The sequence below is a fragment of the Sinohyriopsis cumingii genome, chromosome 7 (genome assembly GCF_028554795.1).
Source record: "Sinohyriopsis cumingii isolate HCF-2022 chromosome 7, ASM2855479v2, whole genome shotgun sequence".
NCBI lineage: Eukaryota > Metazoa > Mollusca > Bivalvia > Unionida > Unionidae > Sinohyriopsis > Sinohyriopsis cumingii.
The window spans coordinates 94,467,080-94,490,463 of NC_142967.1; the positions used below are offsets into that span (position 1 = coordinate 94,467,080).

General features: G+C 36.0%; 1 protein-coding gene across 2 annotated transcripts in view; it reads left to right on the forward strand.

The window, feature by feature from the left end:
• Positions 1-23,384, forward strand: part of LOC149795749 (putative ATP-dependent RNA helicase DDX56) — a 78,341-nt gene that overhangs the window by 11,984 nt on the left and 42,973 nt on the right. For both annotated transcript variants that reach the window (XM_089965662.1, XM_089965663.1), the window contains exons 3-4: positions 16,048-16,128; positions 20,078-20,151. In XM_089965662.1, coding sequence (XP_089821788.1) covers positions 16,048-16,128; positions 20,078-20,151 — 155 coding nt within the window. The remainder of the gene's footprint in view (positions 1-16,047; positions 16,129-20,077; positions 20,152-23,384) is intronic.

A 23,384-nucleotide genomic window follows, 5' to 3' on the forward strand; every position in this document is an offset into this window, starting at 1 on the left:
AATCTGGCGAGAAGCTGGAGCAGCCGGTGATGAAGGTAAAGTTGTCCTTGATAAATTTACCATGTGGATGCCAGCAATAACACCATCAATAATAGAAGAAGAAAAATTATTGTCATTTATGAATCAAGGGGGAAAATCGGTCATGTCCTGGCTAACAACAATGACCGATTCCGCAGAGGGAATTGATATTAATGGAATTTATACTTGGCGAATTGCGTCACAACAAGGCGTTTCAGCACCGAGGCATATATTTGTCGCTTTTCAACATTCGGATAGAGATACACAGCTAAGAAGTAGAATGATATTTGATAATTACAAAGCGACAAATGTTTCACTAAGAATAAATGGCCAACAAGAGCCAGCAGAGGAAATAGTTATCGATTATAGTAAATATTCGACAGCTAACGCGTATCGTCGATTATTAAGTTATATGGGTCGTGATCAAAATATTGATACCGGATTGCAAATATCACAATTTGATTTTAATAAAAATTATCCTATTTATTACTTTTCTTTGGAACATCTCGATTTGGTAAAACAATCTGTGGTCGATATTCATTTCAAAGCTAGAATTGATACAACAGGTCACCCGGCAAGAGTAATCGCAGTAATTCTTAGTGATAGAACAATGATTTTAGAGGGAATTAGTGGTAGAATGAGAGTTATCGATGCGCCCGTCGAAAATATGTGAGAAAATTCTAAATTTAGATAAAGTAGATTATAATATGCCATACGATCACGTTAGTGTAACTCTGACACCTGGTCAGATAAAAAATCTTCAGGCAGCAACAACAGCGCGACGTGGTTTAAGTTTAACCCTGAAAAATGACCAACTTCACGGTGGACCTAATAAACTATCGCTAACTAAAAGTCAACACAGACACTTTAACAGAGCTAGATCGGCAAATACTGGCGTTCATGTAAATCTCTCAGTTGGCGCAATTAGGGATATGGTGAAAATAGGTGGAATTTTCCCTCTATTGGCCGCTATTCCATCAATGATAGCTGCAGCGGTCCCCACGATTGCAAAGACAGTAGGATTAGGTGCACTTGGAGGAATAGGTTCCGCAATAGGAAAAAAGATAGTCGGAGGAAGATATCGTAAAAAAAAGAGGGGGGGAAAAATTCCGCCGAGTTTGGCGAGGGCGGCGATGGGATTTATAAAACCGATGATGATCGGACAACAAATGGGGGTTTTGCCGCAACGTTTCGGACCCTTAGGATCCCTGTTCAATATATTAGGTCAACCAGGTCAACTAAAAAACGGAGGATTTATCTCCCCTTTCTCTCTTCTATCAATGTTGATGCCGCGACAAGGATCCGGCCTTTACCTAAGACGACCCCCGTACGGATCCGGTCTAACTCAGCGCTACCAACCTCAAATTTAGATTTAATCAACGAAGCAAAAAAAAAGAAAATAAAATTTTTCAGAGGCGTATTTATGCGAGATCAACTACCTAACAAACCAAATTCCACCGAAACAGGAATAATAAATCTCGATAAAAATTCCGGCCCTGGTACTCACTGGGTTGCGTACGCGATTAATCCTCGCGAAATCATTTATTTCGATTCATACGGATTAGCGCCGCCAAACGAATTTTTCAAATATATTTCCTCGTTGAAACTTCCAGTTTGGTATTCAACACTTCCAACGCAAACATTAGAGGATCCACCAATATGCGGCCGGGAGACAATTAACGTTCTTGATGCAATTTCAAAATCGTCTCGCCCTTATCACAAAATTTTATTTGAATATACCGTAGATAAATATCATGGTTGACATTTATGGTAGATCAATCTTTAGAAAACTTATTGACACAACAAAGTTTATCACGCATGATGAAACTGTTGATTTTACCAAACGACACGAAATTATTGATTTTATTAAACGACATGAAACTACTGATTTTATCAAACGACACGAAATTACTGATTTTATTACGCGAGATGAAACTGTTGATTTTACCAAACGACATGAAACTACTGATTTTATAACGAAAGATGAAATTATTGATTTTATCAAACGAAATGAAATTAGTAATCTTATTACGCGAGATGAAACTATTGATTTTATCAAACGACACGAAATTACTGATTTTATCACGAAAGATGAATTTAATAAACTTATAACATTGACGGATATAGATCCCGGCGAGGTTGTTGTATTTGAGGATACCGAAGGGCGATTACAAACTAGTAATATAAAAAAAACAAATATTGTTACGCGGGCCGAATATAACTATTATCTTACTCAATTCTCGGATTCGTTATCAAAATCCATCAATGATGTTGCTGCAAAATTACCATTAAAAGCAGATATCACGGCCGTAGAAAAATCTGATAAGGAATTATCAGCAGCATTGCTTCTAAAAACTGATAAAACATCGCATGATGATCTTGACAAAAAATTAACAAAAAAGATTAACGATGATATTAACACGGTACGTGAATTAGCGAATCAAAAAACTGATAAAACATTACACGACGATCTTGACAAAAAATTAACAAAAAAGATTAGCGATGATATTGAAACGGTACGTGGATTAGTGCAGCAAAAAACTGATAAAACATTACACGATAAAGAGATAAAATCCATTAGCGATGATATTGAAACGGTACGTGGATTAGTGCAACAAAAAGTTGATAAAACATTACACGACGAGAAAACAAAGAAAATTAGCGATGATATTGAAACGGTACGTGGATTAGTGCAACAAAAAGTTGATAAAACATCACATGACGAGAAAACAAAGAAAATTAGCGATGATATTAACACGGTACGTGGATTAGTGCAACAAAAAGTTGATAAAGTATCGCATGATATTCTTAACGAAAAATTAACAAAAACAACTGAGGATGTTACTGGTGTTATTGCCGATATCACAAAGATAAACACCGCAATAGTTCAGAAAGTTGATAAAAAATCGCATGATGATCTTGACGAAAAATTAACAAAAACAACCAAGGATGTTACTGGTGTTATTGCCGATATCACAAAGATAAATACCGCAATGGTTCAGAAAGTTGATAAAACATTACACGACGAGAAAACAAAATCCATCAGTGATGATATTAACGCGGTACGTGGATTAGCACAACAAAAAGTTGATAAAACATTACATGACGAGAAAACAAAGAAAATCAGCGAGGATATTACTAAAATCAGTAATGATATTGAAACGGTACGTGAATTAGCGCAACAAAAAGTTGATAAAACATTATATGACGAGAGAATAAAAACCATCAACGTTAATATTAACGCGATACGTGGATTAATACAACAAAAAACTGATAAAACATCACATGATATTCTTGACGAAAAATTAACAAGAACAACAAGGGATGTTGACGCGGTACGTGAATTAGCGAATCAAAAAACTGATAAAACATTACACGACGAGAAAACAAAATCCATCAGTGATGATATTAACGCGGTACGTGGATTAGTGCAGCAAAAAGTTGATAAAACATCACATGATATTCTTGACGAAAAATTAACAAGAACAACAAGGGATATTGAAACGGTACGTGAATTAGCGAATCAAAAAACTGATAAAACATTACACGACGAGAAAACAAAATCCATCAGTGATGATATTACAAAAATTAATACTGAACTTAAATTAGCGATTCAAAATGCTGATGTGAAAATCAAAGAGATTTTCGATGATTTGAAAAGAGTAATTGAGCTTACCAATAGAATCGACGAGAGAAACACTTTGACACATAATTTAGTAACAAAAAAAGTTGACACATCATTGTACAACACAAATACTCAAACTCTGATATCTAGGCATCTCGATACGGAAACAAAATTATCAAAATTAAAAATTGATAAACTTTCGAAATTTAATATACCAGATCAGGTAGTGGCAGAAAATTTATCCTGCAACGTGACATTTGTATTGGGAGCACAAGATCTTATATGGACACCTGAAAATGATTCTTTTTCTTTTACCGCGCCAATACAAGGGATTTATCGAATATATATTCTTGCCGGAAAATCGAAATTTAACGTAACGGCTGTCAGATCCGGCATTTGTGAATATTATCCTGGATTTTTTGTTATTTCTATGAACAAAAATGATACTGAAACTTTCAGATTAACACCACCGGATAGAACCACCACGGGACAAGTGTTTTATTTTGTAATTTTCGAATTTTTAGCCACGTGGCATGAAATTTCTCCAGGAACAACAGTTGCCGAAATAGGGAAACCCCTACCACCAGTTGAAAAAATTCCAGTATTCAAATATAGCTAGATAAAAACCAATTTACTAGGAATTGGCTAGATAAATAAATAATAAATGACCGCATCGGATTATCGATATAATCTTGCGCGATCATGGCAAGATTCGCTAAAAAAACAAATAGACGAGTATCAGATAAAAATAAATAAATACCAGCGCAGATTGGTTATCATTGATGTTGCAGTGTACACGGTATCGGCCGTGGTAGTTGGTGCGGGTATTGTTTTATCCGCGATAACAATAATTGCGCCAATCGTAGCAACAATAATAATCTCGTCAACAACGACAATAGCGGGTGTTTTGAATATAATCGCGAAAAAAATAGCTTCGTGCGCGAGTGAGAAATTATCATCGTACAAAAATAAATTAACTAAGATAAATGACGCGTATTCGAAATTATCATCGCTGATTTCGGAAAGCCTCAACGACGGTATTATATCCGATTCGGAATTTTCTGCAATGATAGAAATCTACTTGGAGATTGAACAAATAAATAATGACCGAGTTGGACAAGATCGTGACAAACACAACACCGCCAACAACAACGTTAATATCACTAAGTTCAACGAAACCCGAGTTTAGTATTGTTTTTCCAACTCCAATTAGCGCTAAAGAAATTGCGTTAATACAGTTGCGTTTGTTTCACAGCTGGCCAAATGTGAGATCGACTCAATTTAATGGTTTATTAGTAAATAATTCACTTGTTTTTGCAAATAAAAATAAACCAGATGGGACACCAGATTGGAAACACGCGAGTATACCAACAGGTAATTATGAGATTGATCAGCTGAATAAGGAATTTACCGAAAAAATATCAGAAATAACAGGTGACGCTAAACCGGGTATAAAAATATCATCGTACGATCCAAGATTATCATCGATGATAGAAATAAAATCACCATATATGGTAGATATTTATCAATCGTCAATTAGAACTTTATTAGGTTGGCCTGAAAATCCACCTATAAAACTAGAAGACGAGATTCAGGGATATACTTTAAGTGATTTATCAAAACAACCTGAACCTCAAAGATCTGATTTTACCATCAACGAGGCATCATACGAAATTATCTCACCACCTCCTCCGGAACGAATCAAAAAAGCTATTTATCTTATGGAACAGTATAAACTTAATCTTATAATATTTTCTTTCAAACCCAAGGATCGGCAAGGAAATGTTTCATGGATGATTCTTCCTAAAATACCAGAAGGTGAAACTATATCTGATATAAACAAATACGGCAAATTTTTATTTACCACAATAGATAGCGACGGTGAATTGTCACTTACCATTAGGGATTTTGTTACGGAACACAACAAATACTTATCTCAATTACGATCAATATTCGATGAATCTATTTTAAACAAATCAAATTTAAATAAATTAATTATCAATCATATAAAATCCCTAAATCAAATTGCGAATGACATTGAATATTATCACAGAATGTTCCTCAATTCGATCATCAATAATATATCAATCTTGAGTCATGAACTTCCCATTACCAAATTCAGATTTCTTCTTGGTATGAAATCGAGTTTTATGAATTTTTTCCAATTAACCGAAGAAACACTACCAAATTTTAAATTTGTACAATTTGACACAGATAAATTAAGAAAATCCGTTACTGATGCCATTGATGAGTATTTTCCGAAAATGTATGCTGCGTGGATGGAAAAAACACCATTATTACTAAAACACGATAATGATCCTACCAAAATCGGGCGGCATATATCACCGGGTATCGTTAATATAACGGACGTGGTTGCAATTTATCTTCACGCAGATGTTATCGAAGATAGTTATGTTATTGATTCGTTAGTGTCAAATCAGGCGGTTCAGGGATTTGTCTTGTATTCTTTTTCACCTAGCGCATCTCCCGGCCATTTGGTAATAAAAGAGCCAGTAAATCCGTTTTACCTGCGATGTCATAATCGATTATTGACAAGAATAAATTTCAAACTAACAAATCAGCGAGGACATTTGATTGATATCCGCGAGGAAACTCTTACTGTTAATCTTTTAGTGAAATCGTAAATTTTCAAATCTGTATCCGTGGGAAAAATAAGCGAAAAAAATAAATAAAAACCAGGGAAAATTTCAAAAATTAATCTTTTTTTTTTGTTTTGCAATAATCGCTTATAAATTTGTTTCTCTGGAAAATTTCTGGTTTTTAGTTTCATCGACAAGTCTTTTAAGTTGCCTGACACGTGAATTTGTAATTTTTCGTGATTCATACGCGTCTGATAAAGTCGATCTGGCATTTTCTACTAGCATCGATAATTTAACAAAATCCTCGATGCGATCATCGTCGATCGTTGCAAGTGATTGGTACATCGCAATCTGGATTTTCTTTATTAATTTATATTCCGACGGTAGCGTGTATTTATATTCTAGTTTTCCTTGAACAATTGTTTCGAATTCCGATCGGATTTTATTTGTATCTAGATCCGATGGAAGATCAACTTTCTTTTTCAGATCATCAATCGCTACAATGATGTCGTTTATTGTTTCTTCGTCCATATATTAATTTTGTAATATTCAATTAATTTTCTTCGTCGTCGTCAAATATTATTGGAATATAGGAGAATTTGATCCATTCACCAAAATTGTAAGAAAATGTCGTATTGATTATTCCCTCTGCTACAAGTCGCACGGAATTCGAATTAATTTCATAATATTTTGCTGCTGCATTCATCGACGCGAATATAATTTCTTCATTTGTTTCTTGATTTATCGATTTGACGGCTTTAGCTGGTCGCCGCCCACCACCTGTGTTACCAGCCCTACAATTTTCACTTTGCGTCACCGCGCGAAGATTAGAAAGTTTATTATTGAGTTTATTTCCGTCAATGTGATCGATAACTAATCCGATTTCTATCGGCCCATGATAACATTCGTAAATAAATCTATGGTTAAAATAACATCCCCCTCTCTGTTTTTCTGTTTTGTTGACAGTAAATATAAAATAACCTGTACTACCAATATGACCAACAATATTCTTTGTTTTGATATATCTGACACTTCCGTCCTTGGACGCCTCGTATCCACTGATCGTTGGATGCGATTTATACTCCTGTGAGATTTTCATCACAGGGATCGTTGATTTGTGATTCATATATTATATTCTCTTTGTTTAAATCGAAATTTGCTTTGAAACGATTAATATAATCTTCTTCGCATTTTATCACCGACGAGGATCTTTTTTCATAATATCTCCGCAACTCACGATATTTCTTTCCACCACAAGAGAAACACAACCTTGTCTTTCCTCGAGTTCCAACTTGACAAACTAAACACCGTTGCGGTCCTTTGTTGCCTCGTCGAACTTCGTATATATGAGCACCGCAGTATTCACCTCTGCAGGATTTATCGCATGATTTTGTTGATCCAACTATTATCCATTTGCATTGATTCATTATAATTTAAACATTTGTCTAAAATATAATAATGGATTTATTTGATCTTGATGAGGCAGAATATATAATTCCTGAAGTAGATCGTGCAAAGAAGGAATTTTTTGATGATGGCGCGATTCATGTTTGGTCAACGTGGAAAACTAACTTTATTGATGCTACGATGAATCTGGAGCGAGCAAAGAAGATAATCGAACACATAAAATCAGAACACAAAGAGGAGCGATTTATCTTTGGAATAAAATTTATTGCACAAATGCCGGACGATACTTGGATTATTCGCGATAAACGAGACCCGGTGCGCGGCGGTAAGAAAAACGTCGTTCTTGATAAAAATTCGAAACCGGGATTGTTATTGGGAATTGACGGCCCTTATTATGCTAGGGCGTATCCTTCTAGCGCTGTTGTTTATGGAATTTATCGGCTGAATAACAATCCTGATGCGAAAAATCTACCAGCAATGAAAGAATCACCGATGATAAATTGCGTTGCTGAGAGAGTTATCGAACACATGAAAAATGCTCGTCGCGGATCCGGTCTAACCCAATTGAGATTGGATAAAATTAATTCATGGGCAAAGACAATTGTTGATGGCGCATCAATTGACGATGTTGCTGCACTGAGTAAGAAACTTAAATTTCCTATTACGGTTAAAACACTATCGGGTGAAATATTATACTCGTCACCGTATAAATCCCGAGGAACACCAATCGAAATTGTTGATCATAATTCACATGCGTGGACTCAGTCAGTAATGATATTTCCACGAGATCGTGTTGTTAAATTCTATCCCGCTAATGGCGTTGATGCAATGTTCCGGTATATCAAACTATTAGCCAAATCCGATCCAATATCAGTCTGGTTATTTTCTAGCGAAGAAAAATACGATCAATTTATTTTACCGTGCGGAGATATTTACCGTGATGAAAAATTACATGATTCGATGAAAAATATCGCGGAGAAGTATTCGTCAAATCCAGATCGGTTGTTGACAAATTGCTTTACTATTCCGTCTGTTGCCGCTCATGCTGCTAGAGAGAGAAATTCGTGGAAACCTACAAGGAATGAGTTTCTTAATGATATTCAACTTAGCTGTATCGAATATGGCCATGGAGGATTATGGAATACCAAATACAATTTCGAAGATATGATTTCCGTTGATATGAGCGCGTGCTATCCTGGAAGTTTCCTTGGATATGGCGATTGTGCGGATTACTTTGCTAAATTTGGTCACCCTACTAGCGAGATGACTAGAGTGGCAATTAACGGACCGTTACCTGATTTTGTTATGACAGGATTCGCTAATGTTACTTCGTTCGAACTTGCTGAGAATTTACATAGGATTTACTATATTTGGTTTGGTCGGCATTTATCTCAGCGAAGATGGATTCCTATAGTATTGTTGAGATATATGCTAGATTCATCGATGTTATTATCGTTGACGATAAGCGAGGCAATTATATCGTATAGGAAACAAACTGAAGTGTGGTTGCCCACGGACTGCGAAAATGCGAAAGATATTGGAAGAAAAATCATTGGTAAATTTACTCAAGGAGGATCAGTTGATCATAAACACCGTCACGCTAGATTATTTATCAATGATGCTGAGATGGATTTTATTATTGCCGATACGGTATCGCGTGGAATATTTTGCAATAGAGAAAATATTATTATTGATGGAGAAAAATTAGGAACCGTGATTACTTATCTCGATGGAGAATCAGCGCAGTATACTCATTTAAGATCATCGATGCTCGCTTATGTGAGTATTAATTTGTTGTCAATGATAAATAAATTTGCTGATATCGCGGTTAGGGTTGCAACTGATTCATTTTATATCGATAAGAAATATCAGTGCAGATTAGAAAATTTAATCGCTAATGGGTCTTGGGGAACCTGGAGAATAAAAAACGAGGATATTCTAGATTATTGCGAAGACGCGGATGTGGAAGATTGTGATAAATTTCACAAAGACCAGCGCGATGAGGTATCAACGGCCTCATCTGCGTTTGATCCGATTTCACGAAACAAATTTGTTTATCTTAATGGTCCTGGCGGTAGTGGTAAAACAACAAGAGCAATAAACTTATTTTCAAATTCTGACATGATAGTGTTAACTCCAACTCACAGATTAGCGAGAGAAATAAAACAACGTGGCGTTAGTTCTTGTACTTATCACAGCTATTTCAAATACAGCGGTGGATTGTGGGATCCAGCTCGAATGGGAAACAAATATATCAACAAGATTATAATATTTGATGAAATTTGCACAGTAAATTTAGTTTTATTAAAATCATTCCTAAGTTGGCTAGAAGAAAAAAATACCGCAGTAATAATGTGCGGCGATCATGGGCAGCCTGATCCTATTGATGGTGAATCTCCTCATGGATGGCTTAGAAAATTTGTAGATTATTATGAAGAAATTGATGCCGATTATAGATCCAATGATAATTTACTAACCGAGTTTAAAAAAATGATTCGATTGCAACCTAATAAATTTCAATGTGATGTGATGAGAAAAATAATCGACGAAACTTCGATGGATAATTTTCTAAATTTGTGGCGTCCAGATCATTTGATAATTGCTAGTAGGAAAATTATTCGCGATGTTATTCAGAAAATATTATTTAAGCTTCATTGTGAGAGATTTCCAACATTGCAGGTTCCGTTGTGCTACAGGCCAGCTGATACTAGAAAACAAAATATTAATATTACTTTGCCGTGCGGAAAAGAAAAAATAATGGTTTTAAACGATATTATTTTCGTCGATATTAATCTTGTCAATGATGCGATAAACGCAGAAAGATCACCGTGGAAACTCGGATACGCAGCAACGATTCACTCGTCACAGGGATTAACAGTAGATAGTCAAGTTTGGATTGTTGATGATAGAATTTCCTGGTCAAATTTAGTTTATCTAGCAGTTTCTCGAGTAAGAAAATTATCTCAGTTGGGTAGGATTAAATTTCACATTAACGAAGATGGTGGTAATTGAGTATCTTTTGGAATTACTTGTAGTTCCTCTTTGGTAAATCCTCGTTGCGGTGCTAATGAATCTAGAAAATAAATTGCTGGTCTTCCTGATGATCTTGTTACTGCCGATATTTTATGCGTTGTAACGCTCCAGTTTGGATCGGTTGCTCTTTTTCTGCCACCTTCGGCCTCGCCTTCTTTATATAAATATCTAACCGTGACGCTACCCAGCACAGGCGAAATTATTGAACTTCGCTTTAGTGGTATTTTTGTTTTTGTAATTGCAATTGCGGGTTTCATTGATATCGTTCGTGTTACCTCGTTATTTAGTGCGTTAATCACGTGAGGTAATCTTGTTACCCAATCGTGAGATCGTTTATCTTGGATAAATTCCCTCGCGTATTGATACCCGAATAATCGTTCCGCTAGTGTTTTGTTGAATCTTTCAACGATGGCCTGATTGCGATGAACACCTACAATACCGCGACGGATTTTAACGTTATTCTTTTTCATTAACACAGTAACCGCGCCAAGAAATTCTCGTCCCGGATCAATCTGGAGAAGATTCGGCCATGTCAATGGAGATCGTGAATAAATTCTCTCAAATGCATTTGCTATTTCCGTTGCTGTTTTATTTGATAGCGGTTCCGCTTCTTTATATCTGCTAGCAATATCAACAACAGTTAGCACATATTTGTATGTGATTCCATTAACGGTATCGTGAGGAAGAAACATTAAATCAGCTTGATGAACTTCATTAGGGACACTAACGGAGAAACTCGCATATGGTATTTTCTTAGGCGGAGGAAGATAAATTTGCCAAATAGCTTGTTTTGATAACCATGATTCAGCGGTGGATTGTTTTACTTTTGCAACCTTGGCAAGTTTGGCAATTGCTGATTTTCCTTTCCAAAATCCTCGCGGAGAATAATATATTTGCTCCATTATAAATTAACCAGCACCTAAAACTAATTTACCTTTCATTGCACCTTTTATCAGCCAGGTTGCTAATTTCTCTTTGAAATTTTTATTAGGAACGGCGTCTATTGCGTGAATTAATTTAATATCAGCGAGATGCCGTTGTTGTAAATCTCCGCTGCGATATGCGAGATCGTGATAGTAGCATGCGTTATCAATAGCATTTACTGGTTCTTCGCCGGGATTTGGTTGATTATTACTGTCAAGTCTTATATCTAATCTTGTACCGGGTCCGCAGTAGTTGTATCCTGGCAAATGTTTCTCTCCGGGATATTTTGCCCAGGGCAATCCTGGTAGATTTTTAATGGAGGCGGTGATGTCTCCTCCGGTTCTATCTTTTTTTTAACGAATCTAAATTTGCTTGTTCCGCAAACAGCACATTCTCCTCTGATTGCATTCCTGTTGTTGCGCGTAACGACTTCGATTGGATTTAGCGTAGCAGTTCGAGTGCGACACTTAACACAATATGAATCCATAATATTCTAATAACATGAATGTAATTGATTTTTCAGCCACGAAAAAACGCGAGCAAGTAAAACACGTCGACGCACTACCGAATTCGATTAGAATGATAATTATTGGACCATCCGGTTCTGGAAAAACTCAGTTATTGCTAAATTTGATAATGAGATGGCTAAAATGGGACAAATTGTATTTAGTTGCGCCGTCCGTAGATGATCAGCGATGTTATAAGGTACTAAAGGAATTTAGCGATAATACTGAGGATGGCACAATAGAATTTATAACGGATATCAATGAAACTCCATCAGTAGAAAGTTTAGATGGCGATACTAATAATCTTGTTGTTTTCGACGATGTGATGCTGGATAAGCAAACTAATCCGGCCAGGATATTCTCGCGCGGCCGACACAAGAACACCGATGTGATTTACGTGACGCAGCGATATACGCAAATTCCAAAGGTTATTAGAGATAATTGTAATATTTTATCGGTATTTAATGGCGTTGATACTCACACGCTAAGGAATATTCATCAAACTTGGTGCAATGGCGATATGGACATAAATAAGTTCAAAATTTTCTTTAGTCACGCTCAGGCAACACCGCACGGTTTTGTCACGATTAATCTTCATGATCCGCGTAGTAGGTATCGAATCGGTCTTGATCAGATTTACTCATAAAATTACAACCCAAATTCAATTATGGCAAATAAATTTTACAATACCCCCCCCAAAAAAGCTGCCATTTTTTTTATGTCCGAAAATGCAATTTGGGGGGGAATTTTTCGGATTATTTTTCGTAGGAGGCTTTATTTTTGAAATCTGAGGGTTCTACGGAAATTATTTGTCTGGAAGGCTTAATTTCGTCTGTGCCACCTGGTCTGTAGAACTTCCCTGCTGCTTGCTTAGATACCTAGCACACACACTTAGACAACCTACCTTGCAGAAGTTCCCAGCCTGGATAAAGACATTGCAGCATCTAACAAGACAATTCACAGGCATGCTTAGATACCTAGCACACACACTTAGACAACCTACCTTGCAGAAGTTCCCAGCCTGGATAAAGACATTGCAGCATCTAACAAGACAATTCACAGGCATGCTTAGATACCTAGCACACACACTTAGACAACCTACCTTGCAGAAGTTCCCAGCCTGGATAAAGACATTGCAGCATCTAACAAGACAATTCACAGGCATGCTTAGATACCTAGCACACACACTTAGACAACCTACCTTGCAGAAGTTCCCAGCCTGGATAAAGACATTGCAGCATCTAACAAGACAATTCACAGGCATGCTTAGATACCTAGCACACACACTTAGACAACCTACCTTGCAGAAGTTCCCAGCCTGGATAAAGACATTGCAGCATCTAACAAGACAATTCACAGGCATGCTTAGATACCTAGCACACACACTTAGACAACCTACCTTGCAGAAGTTCCCAGCCTGGATAAAGACATTGCAGCATCTAACAAGACAATTCACAGGCATGCTTAGATACCTAGCACACACACTTAGACAACCTACCTTGCAGAAGTTCCCAGCCTGGATAAAGACATTGCAGCATCTAACAAGACAATTCACAGGCATGCTTAGATACCTAGCACACACACTTAGACAACCTACCTTGCAGAAGTTCCCAGCCTGGATAAAGACATTGCAGCATCTAACAAGACAATTCACAGGCATGCTTAGATACCTAGCACACACACTTAGACAACCTACCTTGCAGAAGTTCCCAGCCTGGATAAAGACATTGCAGCATCTAACAAGACAATTCACAGGCATGCTTAGATACCTAGCACACACACTTAGACAACCTACCTTGCAGAAGTTCCCAGCCTGGATAAAGACATTGCAGCATCTAACAAGACAATTCACAGGCATGCTTAGATACCTAGCACACACACTTAGACAACCTACCTTGCAGAAGTTCCCAGCCTGGATAAAGACATTGCAGCATCTAACAAGACAATTCACAGGCATGCTTAGATACCTAGCACACACACTTAGACAACCTACCTTGCAGAAGTTCCCAGCCTGGATAAAGACATTGCAGCATCTAACAAGACAATTCACAGGCATGCTTAGATACCTAGCACACACACTTAGACAACCTACCTTGCAGAAGTTCCCAGCCTGGATAAAGACATTGCAGCATCTAACAAGACAATTCACAGGCATGCTTAGATACCTAGCACACACACTTAGACAACCTACCTTGCAGAAGTTCCCAGCCTGGATAAAGACATTGCAGCATCTAACAAGACAATTCACAGGCAACATGATGGCCACATTATCTTTTATTATCATTTTTTTAAGTCTGGTTTTATGTGACCTTGGCTTTGTGAGACAAGACACCTTTTTCCTCCCATCCTCACCTAAGGTGCATCATTCATTGGCTTAGAGTCCATTACATTTTGGCTTACCACTGCTGGTTAGTAGTCATATAGAGGAAACACGGGAGATACCTCTTGCCTTGAAAATAATAAAGTTTTAGGGTTTTTCGTATTTTCACATTTTATCTTTGAAATGGTTGAAAACTCCTTGATTTTTTACTTCGAGGAATACAAGCATTAAAACTATATGAAATATATGATCTTTTAAATTTAGAATTTTTTGTTATTTATATATTTACCATTATAATGAATGCATTTTAAAATTTTGAGAAAAGTTGGTGGATCAAATGGCACAAGAATACTATTTGGAGAGGTAGACAATTCTACCCAAAAAATAAATCATTGCATAATTAAATTGTAATGGGTGGATGTGCCATTAGTCATCCAATCCACCAGCTGAACAGTAATTTTAGTGCAATTCCAAACTTTTATAAAGTCAGCTAGATCAGCTGTTCAAACAAAACACAGTATGAGTTACATGTGTTCTAACTATGTAATACATCTAACTCTTAATGAGTTATGTGGGTTCTGATCTTTCATGTAATATCTCCAACTCATAATGAGTTATGTGTGTTCCCCTCACTCTTCATGTACTACATGGATTCTGACTTTGCATGTAATACATTAGACTAATAATGAGTTATGTGGGTTTTGACTTTTCACGTAACATGTCTAACTTATAATGAGTTATGTATGTTCTGACTCGCCATGTACTACATCTAACTCATGAATTACATGGATTCTGACTCTCCATGCAATACATTAGACAGATAATGAGTTATGTGGGTTTTAACTTTTCATGTAACATGTCTGAATTGTTTTGAGTTATGTGTGTTCTCACTCTTCATGTATTACATGGATTCTGACTCACCCTGTAATACATCTGACTCATAATGCATTGTGTGAGTTCTGACTCTCTATTAATGTCTGACTGAATACTGAGTTTTGTGGGTTCTGACACATAATGTAAAAAGATATAACTCATCATAATGAGTCATGTGGGTTCTGACTTTATGAATTATATATATATATATATATATATATATATATATATATATATATATATATATATATATATGTGTGTGTGTGTGTGTGTGTGTGTGTATGACTGAATAATGCCTCATGTGGGTTTTGATCTTGACTCTCCATCTAATACATCTGACTCACACCTGAATACTGTTATTTAATTGATTTTACCTTGTCCTTTGCCCCGAAAAAAGTTGACAAATCTTTGACATTGAATTCACATGGTCCGAAGTTTTCGTTTTCTGAAAATGGTGTACAGCACTTATGTGATTAGAGATGGGGCATGGAATTATACACCATGTAGTTTGGGATCTGAGTTGAAGTTGTTGAGTTTGATAAGCCCAGCAAGCCTTGAAAATGTACTTGAAAAATAAGTGACACCCCTCTAGGGATGTCTGCAGTTATAGGGAAAAATGAAAATGAATCAAATCAGACATTTCTCTTAGTGACATTAAGTAATTTTATCTTAATGCATGATTATTAAAGTTTTCTTGCTGTTGTGTACTTGCTAAATGTTTTAACTTCTTTATGTTTTTAGACTGCCAAAGAACAGTGTGTGAAAGCAGTTGTGTTGACACCAACCAAGGAGCTTTGTAATCAGGCATACAGAAACATAATGGTAAACATATATATGATATTTACATGGCTCATAATTATTGCATTTTGGATCTTCAGTACATATAGTGCTTCCTCTTATTTTATGCAAACCGTGAATAATGTACCTAGGGTGTGTTGTAATAAGACCATCATAAGAAAGCTTTCCTTCATTTTATTTCATTAACTGGGGCTCTGTAACTGCCGGTATTGCTAACTTGGTGGCCATCTTGAAATCTTGTTATTGCCTTTCCCCCTAAACAGATATTGACATCAAAATGAGGTTTGCTCTGTAAGACTTCTTATGATATCTAGTTGGTCGAAGATGGAAATGGTGCTTATTAGTGGTGCTTCTCCTCCAGAATGGATGGTTGTATCAACATGAAGTTTTCATACAGAGACTTGTTATGTCGAGTTAGTCTTCATTGAAAATGGTGTCCCTCAGATATCCAATGTGGCTGATAGGTGGACATCTTGAAAATTTTGCTTTCACTAATCTTTCTGAATGACTGGACATATCGACATTTTGTTTTCACTGATGATCTCTACTTGATACTAAATGAAAATGGTGCCAATAAAACTTTCAACCTAGCTGCTGAATCTTTGTAACATTACTTTACTTAAACAATGGAGGCCCAAGTGGCAGAGTGGTCTAAAACGCTCTCCATTACGGATCACTGCCATCTCACCTCTGTCTGCGTGGGTTCAAGTCTCGGATTTGGCTAATGTGGGTATGTGAGAAAGCTTGCCAGTAGTTTCTCGTGGGTCGGTGGTTCTTTCCTGGGTTTTCCCGGGTTCTTCCTCTACCATTAATACTGGCCGCCATGTATAGCCTATCATGTGCTGAAAAATGGCGTTAAACCCTACAACAACAATTACTTAAACAAATGGCCATATCTACATGGGTTTTTGAGCAAAAGACTTCTTATCATGTCTGTCTGGCCCTAGATGAAAATGATCAAGATCTAACATAAACAAATGGCCAGCAAGGTGGCATGTTGAAAATCTTGTTATGAGTACTTTTCCTAATCACATCTGATTGATCCAGAAACTTGGGTCAGTGACAGCTCTTTGAATATGCCAATTCTTTCATAATTATTTATCTTAACTCTAGGGGAGTAGAGGCAATTATACATACATTTCAAATAACTCTTGAGCTTTTGTTTCACATGTCTAAGAAAATTGCATGTGTGATCCATGACCCAAGTGTTGGTTTACATATGTAGTATCTATGAAGTTTGGGAAGTGAAAATGAATGAGGAGCTAGCAGTTTTTTGATATGTGCACAGCTGAACTAGGGCCAAACTGTATACGCTATAACCAGCATAACACCCATCAATCAGGCACCAAAATAAAGGGCATTTAAAGTTGTTTTAAAAATACCTAAGATATACAAGATCTTTTTTAAATAGCCATTATAACAAGTGAGGAAAACGTGGGAAATTTTATTTTCCTTTAAAAATGTAACCCTTAGCAAAATGCAAAACTGTCGAGTGCCACCTAAGTCCCTGGGTCATAGCTTGCGATACCAAACATTTAACTATTCATCAGACTCACAAGAAAAGACAAATGTATACCAGTAACTGACACTGTCTCTTGGGTCAGATATATCCAAGATGCACAAACTTCATGCTGGAGATCAAAAACAGGCAATTTACAGAGAATTTTAGTTTGCACTGATCAACTGGTCAGAGACCAGAAGAGCTTATGGGAATAGTTGTCAATAAAGCGCTTTTTTCCAACCCAGTTATTTGTTTTTATGTAAAAATGACCTTTATTTTCAAGATGCCCAACCACTAAGAGATCATTAGCAATATTCCAACTGGTTTCAATAACCATCACGTGTGTGCGAAAACATTGTATATTACATCACTGTTTTATGTTGTTGTCTTGTTTCCTGATCCATATTCTCCCTGCTTTGCTCTCTAAAACAGTGGAATGCAACACAAGGAGCATACTAATCAGGAAACCAGACTACTTATTTATTCAATTTCACAATCAAACAAGATTCCTTTTATTTAAAAATAAAACCGCACAACAAAACAGAACACTTTGTTCTTAAAACATCAGTTATCATCGAAAGTAATTGTTTTTATTGTTCTGTTAGTAAAATATTGATGCAGTGATTTCATTGCAAGAAAAAGTGAAACTTCTCATTCGAGAGAAAATCTCTTGGTGCCAATTCAATAATTACAAATTAACTACAAACTCTGAAACTGGCTTCTCATTAATAAAACATATCTGTGAAACATAATTTTATGTCATGACGTATTCATTTCACTTGGTTGTCTTGCTATCTTTGATCACAGTTGTGAATGAGTATGCTAATTTAAGGTAGTCTAATTATGTTTTTAAAAAAATTGTAACTGTTCGATTACCTGATACTTGAATGGAGCCACTAGCATTTAATGCAGGTTGGATTTGTCTGCCTTTTACCTTTTCAGTTATTCCACCCCTTTTATTTGATACAAAAGACTAATTAACATGGTAATACAAGGTCAGCTTTTCATTAAGTGCAACAATACAACAAATTCCAATCGGATTGCAGCAAATACTTACACAAATTAGGTATCAAGACATTGTCTGACATATAGGTTCTCACAGAAATGCTCGCAGTCATAGCTGTTACGGTCAGAACATATTTCATGTTTGAATACCACATTGCATATTGTTTTTATGATCATTACACCTAAACGGAACTAAAAGATAGAACTAAAACACAAATTTCACTTGGAAAAAAAGAAAACTTATTTAATTGGTATTTATTTATTATTGTGCTGCCTCAAGTGTGTGTTAGCACCATTTCATTGATCAAAATTTCATTGCATATTGTTATTTATGGTTTACCAAGAATGTAGTTTGGAAAGAAATTTTAATAAAAGGCATGACTTTTTATGAAAAGTTGATAATTTCATAATGTTGATTCAAATATCCAGGTCATATAAACCATTTTCGACAATAAAACGAGCATTTTATCAAGGTTTTATTTACCAATTTTGGTCACGATTTTCGTCATGTTGAGCAAGCAGGGGTCAAGTTATTGATACTTTCTTGTTTTAAAAAAAATTGTATCCATGACTGACCCTGTGTTATAAGTGGGTTTGCGACTTGTCAGGATGCGAGTTATCGGTGGAGTGGAGGATTGTTATGGGGTTTTCACCAGAGAATTATAATGATGCATAATTGCTGTTGAATGAAAATAGCGTCAGTCTGATATCTAATTTGGCCACTTCACTGGCCATCTTGAAAATAGTTATCACCACTCTACCTGAAAGGATGGCTCTATCAATACATTTTTTTCACTGATAACATTATTTTGATATCTGTTTGTTCCTAATGATGCAGTTCAAACTTTCAGTATGCCTGCCACTGTGGCCATCTTGGAAATATTGTTATCACTATTTCTTCTGAATAAATGACATGAAGATGGTGGAGATCTTGATGCTAATAAGACTGCTACAATGGCCTTCCTGAAAATCTTGTTAATACTACTTTTTGCAGTTGACTGCTCATATCGACATTGTGCCTTCACCAAAAGACTTATGATGTCTAGTTGGTACTAAAAAGAAATGGTGACAATCTGATATCAGATATGGCCGCTATAGCTGTAATCTTGAAAATCTTGTTATCATCATTAATGGAATTATCATATGTCATGGGATTTCAATGAGAAGATGTCTTATGCTGCCTTTTTTGCCTAAAATAAAATGGCCAAAGTTGACATTCATTACATTCACCACAGCAGCTAATTTGAAAATCTCATTTTTGCTGAAGAATATCAGAGGTGGTTTCAGTACTCTGCAGTTAATAGGAAGAGATGGTCTTCTCTTGAATTCATGGAAATTCTTTTCAGCCAGTGAAACCAGTCTCATGGAGGCACATTTGTTGGCATTATGCATCTCTCTTAGTTTATAAAATATGTGAGGTTAACTGTTGTGGAGATACACAAATTATGCTAATGTTTATCTTTTCAGGAGCTCACAAGCTGCTGTTCACGAGATGTGAAGTGCTGTGATATCTCACCACAGGTTCCCTTACCGCAACAAAGGTAATATGTTTATGTACAAGGAATGCCTTTACTTCAAATCATCAAAAAATTGAACACTGTCACTATTTGTTCAGTAAAGTGGGCTTCTAACAGTTAACAATAGCCAGAATGAGCAGTAATTGCAAGTATTATTTCAACATGGCTGGAAATTAGGAGTAATTGTATTAATTGGACCTCAAGAATTGTAGCTAAGGCTCTTTGTTATATTGCCATGAATGTGTTAGTTACCCTTGTCCATCTGTCTTTACTTCTGTCTGCTGCAGGTTCTTTTAAATTTTTGCGTTGTTGCCATTTGATTAGTGCAACATCCTTGCATCACAAGTAGTCAGTGTGATGTTGTATTTTGCACATCTAAATCAGAGATTTTGGTTAAGTTTAGAGTTTGAGTCTTGTTTCCTGTGCATTGTTGACTACAGGGTCACACAACCTAATGTGTAAATGCAGTTTGGTGAGTAGATTACCCTTGTTTCATGTGTAATGTTGGCTGCCATGAAAGTTGGTGAGTACAGTACTCAAGTTTCATGTGCAATGTTGGCTGCAGGGTCATGCAAGTTGGTGTGTGAATGCATTGCAGTGAGTACAGTACTCCTGTTTCATGTGTAATGTTGGCTGCCTTGCAAGCTGGTGTGTTAATGCATTGTGGTGAGTACAAAACGTCTGTTGTATGTGTCAAGTTGGATGCAGGGTCATGCAAGTTGGTGTGTACATTGTGAAATATATTTGCTAGTTTAGATCATCCAGAAGGTCAATGTGAAAGGCATTTTACCAGTTTAGTTCATCCAAAAGGTCATTGTGAAATGCATTTTACCAGTTTAGGATTAACTTATGATCAAAATAGTTTTTTTGTATGCTATGCACATATTATCCAATCTAGAATAGTAAATCTTGGTGTCAGGGATGGATGTTGATGAGTGCACTACAGTCTCATATCAAAAGTTGATTATTATGGCACCACATTATGCTTTATTGGCTTGGGTTTCATTTTATATTGGATGGTTATGTCTCAGGAACAGTTTGTGCTAGAATCATTAATATACGATGATATGTATCCATGTTTGAATACTCCTTTACAACAAAAGACCTAAATATCATCTTTTACCAGCATTGGTTACGTTTATGCATTGAGCTCATGTCCACATAAGTTTTTTTCACATGAATTATATCCTACCTAGAATTGTGAAACTTGGTAGTAGATGCATCTTCACATCTACAATACCCTTATTACGAACAGAAATCATTGTGACCTATATTTCATGCTTCATTGACTTTCTTCAAATTTTGCATTCATTTCTTGGGTTTTGTTTATTTTAGAATCAAGAAACTTTATAATTTAATGCATTAGTATTACACCCATACAGTGAAAGAAGCTCTCTGAACTACATTTAATGCATTAGTATTCCACCCATACAGTGAAAGAAGCTCTCTGATCTACATTTAATGCATTAGTATTACACCCATACAGTGAAAGAAGCTCTCTGAACTACATTTAATGCATTATTATTACACCCATACAGTGAAAGAAGCTCTCTGAACTACATTTAATGCATTAGTATTCCACCCATACAGTGAAAGAAACTCTCTGAGCTACATTTTATGCATTATTATTACACCCATACAGTGAAAGAAGCTCTCTGAACTACATTTAATGCATTAGTATTCCACCCATACAGTGAAAGAAGCTCTCTGAACTACATTTAATGCATTAGTATTCCACCCATACAGTGAAAGAAGCTCTCTGAACTACATTTAATGCATTATTATTACACCCATACAGTGAAAGAAGCTCTCTGAGCTACATTTTATGCATTATTATTACACCCATACAGTGAAAGAAGCTCTCTGAGCTACATTTTATGCATTATTATTACACCCATACAGTGAAAGAAGCTCTCTGAGCTACATTTTATGCATTATTATTACACCCATACAGTGAAAGAAGCTCTCTGAACTACATTTAATGCATTATTATTACACCCATACAGTGAAAGAAGCTCTCTGAACTACATTTAATGCATTAGTATTCCACCCATACAGTGAAAGAAGCTCTCTGAGCTACATTTTATGCATTATTATTACACCCATACAGTGAAAGAAGCTCTCTGAACTACATTTAATGCATTATTATTACACCCATACAGTGAAAGAAGCTCTCTGAACTACATTTAATGCATTAGTATTCCACCCATACAGTGAAAGAAGCTCTCTGAACTACATTTTATGCATTATTATTACACCCATACAGTGAAAGAAGCTCTCTGAGCTACATTTTATGCATTATTATTACACCCATACAGTGAAAGAAGCTCTCTGAACTACATTTAATGCATTAGTATTCCACCCATACAGTGAAAGAAGCTCTCTGAGCTACATTTTATGCATTATTATTACACCCATACAGTGAAAGAAGCTCTCTGAACTACATTTAATGCATTAGTATTCCACCCATACAGTGAAAGAAGCTCTCTGAGCTACATTTTATGCATTATTATTACACCCATACAGTGAAAGAAGCTCTCTGTGAGCTACATTTATTGCGTTAGGTTAAATATTTTGTGTTTAACTTGTGAGTGTATAGATTTCCTATGTTATATTCATTCTAGCATACACGGAAGGCCCTTTCTGACCAGAGCTTATGAAAGTAGGAATGAAATGTGGGGTTTTCTTGGTTAACATTTGACATGAAATGACTATCCACTGTACATCATGATATGATGCATGTATTTAAGGAATTAACTGCATACATTTCATGTGAGTTTGCAACTGATGTGGATAATCAAAGTAATTATTATGTATGAACTAAGCTTGCAATGGTGGTCAGACAGACTGTCACTAAACATTTTCTAAAAGCCTCTGACCTCCACCAGTAAATTCTGGCTTCTAGGAATGGACGATAGTAATATTTTGTAAAGAGTGATTTGCAAAAAGAAAGAGAAAAAGGTTCCTTTCTGGTTTTTCTCTATTCATTAAAGTACCTCCACTTTTGTATCATAAAAAAATATTTTATATTGTTGTCTTTTATGCCCTTTTAACAGCTTCAGAATTACATTAGTTGGAATTTTGTTTCTGCTCAAATAATTAATGTTTACAATGGCTGCTGCAGATTTCTACAATCTTCATAGGGGCGAGTTGTACTATTGTTGATTTCATTCTGTTTGAAAGTACTTTATATAGAAGAAAAGACAAGGTTCCAGAAAATATTTTGTATACCTTCATACTCTCCACACAGTTGTATC